A 7,694-nucleotide genomic window follows, 5' to 3' on the forward strand; every position below is an offset into this window, starting at 1 on the left:
TCTCCATATCATCTTCCATAGTGGCTGTTATCAATTTACATTCCCATCAACACTGCCTTTTCTCCACACCCTCTCCAGCATTTATTGTTTGTAGACTTTTTGATGATGATCATTCTGACCAGTGTGAGGTAATAATATCTCATTTTAGTTTTGATTTGCATTTCTCTAATAATGAGCAATGTTGAGCACCTTTTCATGTGTTTGTTAGCCATCTGTATGTCTTCTTTGGAGAAATGTCTGTTTAGGTCTTTCCCCCACTTTTTGATTGGGTTGTTTGTTTTTCTGGTATTGAGTTGTATGAACGGCTTATATATTTTGGAAATTAATCCTTTGTCAGTTGCTTCATTTGCTATTATTTCCTCCCATTCTGAGGGTTGTCTTTTCACCTCGCTTATAGTTTTCTTTGCTGTGCAAAAGCTTTTAAGTCTAATCAGGTCCCATTTGTTTACTTTTGTTTTTATTTCTGTTATTCTAGAAGGTGGGTCATAGAGGATCTTGCTTTGATTTGTGTCATCGAGTTCTGCCTGTGTTTTCCCCTAAGAGTTTTATAGTTTCTGGTCTTGCATTTAGGTCTTTAATGCATTTTGAGTTTATCTTTGTGTATGGTGTTAGGAAATGTTCTAACTTCATTATTTTAATGTAGCTGTCCAGTTTTCCTCCCAGCACCATTTATTGAAGAGGATGTCTTTCCCCCATTGTATACTCTTGCCTCCTTTGTCAAATATAAGGTCCCCATAGGTGCCTGGGTTAATTTCTGGGCTTTCTATCTTGTTTCATTGGTCTATGTCTCTGTTTTTGTGCTAGTACCATACTGTCTTGACAACTGTAACTCTGTAGTATAATCTGAATTCAGGAAAGTTGATTCCTCCAGCTCTATTCTTCTTTCTCAAGACTGCTTCATTTGGGAAGCAGGCTTATTATTTTTATCTAAATAATAATGACAAAACCAGATCCCTGGAACCATTGTTGATTCAATGAAGCCCAGTGGAAGTCTCCTTACATATCCTGAGGAAAAAAAATAAACCCATGGGACTTTGGAATTAGACCTTATTCTGCTTAAACTGACAAAAATCTCTGAACTGCAAAATGATTTCCTTCTATAAGTCCTACCAAAACCTGATTTTGGCCCCTTACCCAGATGAGGAAGATACATTATTCCTCCCTTACCTTAAAGACCATGGATCATACATCAAAGTGAGTCTTCAGTGCCTCCCAGAGCCTTTGACTCTAGTGGATGGTAGCAGTGATGAGAAGACACAGTTCAGAGGTGATGCGGTCAAAACCTTGAGAGGCTAGAATCAGAATTTATTTAGAAAATGAAATGCATCAGAATTGGCTTAGATTTCTAACATGGTGATCTCTTCTCCAAATTCCTGATGGAGGTCAGATGGCCCCTCATTCAGCACTATAATAATGTCTTACCATCTCAGGAGGAAACTGTTCCACCAACAGCTTCAAGACTGAGAAAATTCCTCCTTTGTCCCAGTGTTTCATTGTGAAAACATGCCAGTCTCTCTCCCAGGCCAGCCCTAAAGACACAGACACCACCCTCCATCCTCTGAAGTTACTGGTCACAACATTTTCAATCATGACCCACTGGACACAGTTCCCACAGCACCTGCCACTTCCCAGTGACTTTACCTGAACTCAGTGTGGTCTGCCATGCTTTCATGTGAAGCGTGGCATCCAGTCTTCGAAAACTAGTCACACAGAACCCTCATCAACCGTGGGAGCTTGGGGACTGCTGCTTCTGGAAAAGGCTGGTGGGCATCTTTGGAGCTTATGTGAAACCTTGTTCACAAACCACTAGAGATACAGATGTAGAGGACTGATTGGTGGATACAGAGGTAGATAAATGTAATTAAATAAAATATCCAGAAAAGGTTTGGGAAACACCCTTTATTACATATCATGTTTATACTGTCATATGATGTTGGACTGAATGCCAGCCCCTTCATCCTCCTTCAGACCACTGGCATTCTGTCTGCTACTCCCTCCAGGGTCCTTTCTTCTCTCTGGAAGGGACAAAACAAATGAGGCAGGACAGGAAGAGACAAGAAGCACCAGGAGTTCTGCTGGTCGAGTTACCCTTCACCTCTGCCTCGAAGCTCAAGAGCCACACACACCACAGAGTCTGGCTCCAGATCAACTATCGCACAGTGATGGTTGGATGGCATCACTGACTCAATGGAAATGAGTTTGAGTAAGCTCTGGGAGTTGGTGATGGACAGGGAAGCCTAGTGTGCTGCAGTCCATGGGGTTGCAAAGAGTCAGACATGACTGAGCAACTGAACTGAACTATCACACAATGAAGGTTCTGGAATATATTTCCAGACCTCAGGGGACCTCATTTCGATATGACTCCCTCTCCCATTCTCCTCTGTCACAGAAGGCTAGGTACAGTGGTCAGGGTGAGGTCCCGGCTCAGGTCATAGGCTCTCAAGACCTCAAACTGTGGGTCCTGCGAGGCCCCTGTTCTTTCCAGACCACTCCTGGCTCTCTCTACCAAAACGAGCTGCTGGCAATACATCCTCTTAGAGTCGAAGTCAATCATGGAGACCCTGAGAAAACTCAATCAAAATGTTCCACCTTCTTGTCTAAATCAACAGAGGTCAATCCTTCCCAAGTGTTGCGTGGGCCCCAAGGTGATACGACTGCAGAGCCATCAGGTAACCCAGAGCATCTCCTCGGCCCCTTCCCTTAGATTCCTCTGGGCCTTCACGACATAGGCTTAGAAGACTGTGCCAACCTCAGGTCTCACCTCTTCCAAGAGAAGGCCACACCATCTTCCAGGATCGTCTGGCCCATGAATTTTCAGTTGCTGTGTGGAAATCAAGAGAGATGCTTTTGAGTTAAAGAGAACTTCCAAGGGAAGCTGAAAAGCTCAGGATAAATTCTCTCTTACAGACTTTATTAAAATGCCTGGGCCAGAAGCAAGGGGCCCAGTTACCCTCTTCGGTTGTCCCCCGAGGTGAGAAAGCCCCACTTCTCCCTTCTGAGCCAGGGCGGAGAGGCAGGACTAGAGAAGACATGGTTCCCGCTGCAGCCCTGGGCCCTGCTCACTTCCGGTCCTTGGGAGAATGGAACACACAGCCTGGACACTGGCTCCAGGGTCTCCTCAAGCTGACATCTTCCCCTGCAGACTGCTGCTCCTCGTTCTCCTTCTCCTCCTGCTCCTCGTCCTCCCCATCCTCATCCTCGTCCTCGTCCTCCACCTCCTCCTCAGGGGTGTTCTCTGGTTCCACGTTGCCTGTCAGCTGGGCCATGGTGAGATGAAAGACGTGGCAGCTGAAGCCCTCGCGGATGCCATTCTGCACGTGCTCCTGCAGGATCTCCAGGCTGGGGAAGACCCGGCAGCAGGCCATGCACCGGAAGCCAGTCTCCATGGTCACCAGCCAGTCGGGTGTCCTGGCCCGGGGTCTCTCCTCGACGGTGGGTGACCCTGGGGTGGGGCTGTCGAAGTCAGCCCTCTCTTCATGCTCTCTCTCCTCCCCGCTGGGCTCGCTGTCAGACAGGAGGTTTCTGGTGGACACGTCCGAGGGAGGAGTCCCTGCCCGCACGTCCTCAGGAAGGGTCACTTCCTCCCTCCTCGGCTGCTTTTCTAGTGACTCTGAGGGTTTCTCTGCCTCCCAGGAAACAGCAACGCCCTTTTTCATTTGTACCCGCATGTAGTATATTTTCATGCCCCTCTTCTCTTTGTTCATATGCAGAGAGGTTGCACAGGTCTTGTAGGATGAAGGGGAGGAGAAGGAGACATGTGGTGATAGGGGAGCCATCTCCCCTTGTTCTTGAAGATGGGCTAGGGGTGCTCTAGGCTGGGGACTGTCTCGATGCAACTTCCAGATTCCTGGGAAAGGAAATTAGAAACATAAGACCATGTATGGGTCCTTCCAGGAGCTGAGGGTGGGGAGGGACATCCGCATGACACAGTTGTGTCATGAGCTTGGGGTTTGTTGGTCATAGGATGGGGTGGGGTATGTGTTGGCATCTGTGTTTCTTCATCTGTGGGTGGGGGAGCAGATACTAGAGCCATATCTGTGTGCAGGGGTGTAGAGTGTGGTGCGGGGGCATGCTGTGGTATGTGAGGGATGCTGGTGGGTGTGTTTACGAGGAGCAGGTGAGTTGGGGAATATCATTGATGTGTTACTTGTGGGAGGTGGGCTGTGGTATAGGAGGAGGGCCCTGGGGAATCGCCTGCCTGGGGTTGGTGTCTGGGCTGAGAATGGCCGAGTGGAGAGCAGATGCATGTGGGAAGTGTGTGGACCTGAGTGGCATGGTCCTGCCCTTGGGCCGAGCTCAAGAACTCTGTCCTTCTCTGAAAACAAAGGCAAAGACAAGCCCTACATGTCCCTCCAAAGATGCTAAACCTGGTCCCTCTGCTCTCCACTTCAAGCCCAGACCTCTCCTGCCCCTCTCCTTAACTTCCCTACCATGGTGGGACCAAGACTCGCACACCCCCACGCTGAGCTTGGTCCACGCCCTCCTAACAGCTCAGATGTCCTCCCCAGGCTCCTCCACAGGGCCCTGACCACCTCTGAAAACCCTGGGTTTCTGCTCAGCCTTGTTTGGATCTGTGTGTCCCTGCTCCAGAGCCAAGCACCCCTACACTCAAGGATTCCCGTACCCTTACCACCGTGGATGAGCTTGCGTGGAGAAGAAACACAGGAGAAGTATTCAGAGGCAGAAGAGACCTCCCCTGACCCTTGGGGGCAGACTCGGGCCACTGCAGTGCATCCTAGCTGAGGGGGATCCTCTTGTGATTTTGAGATTCCTGGGAGAGAAATTAGAGACTGAGAGAGAGAGTGGTGTGGACATGTTTGCTCATCAGTCGTCTGTCCAACAAATATTTACCAAGCATCTGACACATGTTAGTGACTACACATGGTTTGTAGTGTATGGTTTGTAGTGAATATACATGGTTTGGAGCATGTTTCCTGGTATATACCCCAGAATTCAATTAAAATCAATAACTATTCTGTTGGTGTATTTGGGGGAATGTAGGTCTGAGAGGTGACTGTAAGTATATAGAAATATGAGTGATGTGTATTAGTTAAGTCTGTGATAAGTGTGGAGTCAGGTAAGCACAGTGCAAATGTGTGTATGTGTCTGTGGCATTTGTGTGCATGGTTTCTGTTTACAATTCAGGAATCATGGGACATGTAACTCTTCCTCATTACATGGTGTGGCTTGCATTTATGGTTTGTGTTCATTCATTCATTCAATAAGATTCAGTGAGCAGTCACTATGTATCTGGCACTATTCCATTATTCTGGTCTCTGGTAAAGCTAAGCGTTCTAGTAGGGGAAGACAGACACTAAACAAAAATATAAATAATATAAAAATATAATCAGTACATAATACTTCAGTGGGTGCCAGAGTTAGCAAACAAAAATACAGAACACCCAATTTTCAATGTGTAGTTTAGTAAGGAGCTTATATGTGGAAGTGTGTGATATTTCTGCTATATCACAGTGTACATGAGTATATGAGTGACTGTGTCGTGAAACACCCCTTACACACGCTGAGGGTCACCCAGGTCCCAGCAGGGTGACAAGAATTTTACCATGCAGACTTTATATCTGGTAAGCACTCTACCCCATTCTCCCACTCTCTCTCCTCCACCACACACAGAAATATTCTGATGTGTAAGGGGCAGGGTAGTCATTGCTTTCCCCATCCTGTCCCAGCTGCTGCCTGCTCCCAAGTCCCACCCTACAGTCGCCAGGGCCCTGGGCCCGGTGGGAGGTGCTGCTCTAATATGGGGCCTAGGCCTCCAGCTGGAACTCTGGGGTAGGCTCCATTCTGCCCCACTTCCTCACGTGATCACCCCCTCTCCCAGGGTGACTGCTCACCTACGCTTAATGCACGCAGGCACCCTGTAGCCGTGGCCCTCAGAGCTCCCCACAGGACTCTAACAACATTTCTCACCCCCACCCTTGTGGTCTCAGGTTCTGGAAGGCCCTTCCCCTCTCCCTTGATCTCCTTCAGGAAATTCTTCCTGTTGAATAAATAAAACCTCCATGTTTTCTATAGGACACCATCCCTAGACGAACAACCTCCTTTTGAAGAGCATTCCACTCCTTGAGATACTTTTCAACAAGGCCTTCAGCTCAGGAGGCTTCTCTTTCCTCTTTGGTAAAAGGGGCCATGCAACCCATGGGTCTGTCTCAGCATCCTTCACGTCCCCTAGCCCGTGACCCCAGGGAAAAAGCAAAGAGAAGTAGAAAGAACTTGAAGATTGAGAAAAGCTGCATGCCTAGGTCTGTGCAGGCAGGATACAGCCTCTGCGAGTGCCACGAAGCCCTAGGCCTGCAGCCCCTGGGGAGTCCTCAAACCAGCAGGACTGATCTCCCATCTGCCTGGGGCATCTGGTCTTTCTGTGTCATCTCACACCGCGGGGACCTCCCCCCAGATGGATACAGCAACATCACCAAGACTGTAATGGTATCTTGCTCCCTGCTTCATATGTAACAGGTTCTCAGTACCCCCGAAACCCTCGTGCCCCAGACAAATTGCCCCCACATACCTCCTCCCTTCTCGGCAGTCTCCTGGGACTCTTCATTTTCCAGGTGTTTCCTCTTTTGTCTCCTTTTCATGGTCCCAACTAGAAGACCCCCTAGAAGAAGATGCCACACGTCCAGCTCCTCCTCTTCACTACAGGTTGGCCCTTCTTGGCTCTCCGGAGACCCGCTGAAATGACTTGATAATTAAATCAAGTAAAAGCAGTTGAGTCTCCAAAGTGGCTGAAGAACTCAGACCACTTAAAGCAGCAGCACTGCCCAGTGCTCTCCACAGCGCAGGGCTGTTAAGGTTCAAAGGTCACCAGGCCCACAGCAGGATTCTCTGACCTCAGTGATGACATCAGAGCATTCTGTGGACCTAGGGGCAACGCTGTCTCTGCAACAGCACAGACTTCATTTTCAAGAACAATTCCTTTTTCCCAGTAGAACATCACACATGAATCCAACTCTCACATCTTTCAAATGTAGCAGGATATTTTGAGATGTTAATCTGTTCCTGTTTATTTTTTTTTTCTTTTCTCCCTTTATTTCACTCTTTCCCTTCTGCATTCAAGTGGGTAGCAGAGCCTGTGTTCGCTGGCCAGTGGAAGAACAGGGCAGGGTGTAGCAGCAATGGCATGCTGATGATCTTGGCTTTTATTTCTGAAATCCCAAACACCACGGAAAAGAGAAGATACTTGAACAGAAATGTAACAGAAGCAGGTTTTTGAAATTACATACTGTCTTTTTTCCCTCTTGGAGTGTTGAAAGGCGCTAATTAAGTCAGAGAGGGATGCCTGTGGATCCTGGAGGAGAAAAGGCCTCTCAAGTGTGGTTGGAGGGGTAGTGGGGCAAAAATTCTGGAAGGAGATGGCTGTAGTGTGCATACAAGCAGAATCATGGCAATCTGTCCCACACCTGGCACATGCCTGCTCAGCTGCTCAGTCGTGTCTGCCTCTTTTTGACCCCAGGGACTACAGACTGCCATGCTCCCCATCCATGGGATTTTCCAGGCAAGAATACTGGACCAGGTTACTATTCCTTTTCCAGGGGATCTTCCTGATCCAGAGATGGAACCTGGATCTCCTGCATTGGCAGGTGGATTCTTTACCACTGAGCCACAAGGGAAGCCCACATGGCACAGGAGCCACCAAACCTAAAGGAGGCAAGACGTCCGAGCTGATGGATGTCTTC

General features: G+C 48.3%; 1 protein-coding gene across 3 annotated transcripts; it reads right to left on the reverse strand.

Moving 5' to 3' along the window:
* Nucleotides 1-1,884: 1,884 nt before the first annotated feature.
* On the reverse strand, nucleotides 1,885-6,878 carry LOC109561870 (protein FAM170A). 3 transcript variants are annotated; one of them, XM_070793277.1, is made up of 5 exons: nucleotides 6,527-6,878; nucleotides 4,631-4,771; nucleotides 3,064-3,847; nucleotides 2,762-2,821; nucleotides 1,885-2,015 (listed from the first exon to the last, which is right to left on the reverse strand). In XM_070793277.1, the coding sequence occupies exons 1-4, from the start codon at nucleotides 6,594-6,596 to the stop codon at nucleotides 2,815-2,817; spliced, it is 1,002 nt and encodes a 333-aa protein (XP_070649378.1). In that variant the 5' UTR covers nucleotides 6,597-6,878; the 3' UTR covers nucleotides 1,885-2,015; nucleotides 2,762-2,814. The 3 variants fall into 3 exon arrangements, with proteins under 3 accessions (XP_070649378.1, XP_070649377.1, XP_070649379.1); XM_070793276.1 differs by having other exon boundaries at nucleotides 4,625-4,771; XM_070793278.1 differs by lacking the exon at nucleotides 4,631-4,771.
* Nucleotides 6,879-7,694: the final 816 nt, after the last annotated feature.

Source organism: Bos indicus, chromosome 7 (genome assembly GCF_029378745.1).
Source record: "Bos indicus isolate NIAB-ARS_2022 breed Sahiwal x Tharparkar chromosome 7, NIAB-ARS_B.indTharparkar_mat_pri_1.0, whole genome shotgun sequence".
NCBI classification, from domain to species: Eukaryota; Metazoa; Chordata; class Mammalia; order Artiodactyla; family Bovidae; genus Bos; species Bos indicus.

Bases quoted from the DNA above. Each gene is read 5' to 3' on its own strand.
- LOC109561870 (XM_070793276.1), bottom strand. From the start codon at position 6,596: ATGAAAAGGAGACAAAAGAGGAAACACCTGGAAAATGAAGAGTCCCAG. The intron at 4,772-6,526 runs GTATGTGGGGGC...TTTCTCTCCCAG, and splicing joins GACTGCCGAGAAGGGAGGAG to GAATCTCAAAATCACAAGAG. The intron at 3,848-4,624 runs GTACGGGAATCC...TTCCTTTCCCAG, and splicing joins GCTCATCCACGGTGGTAAGG to GAATCTGGAAGTTGCATCGA.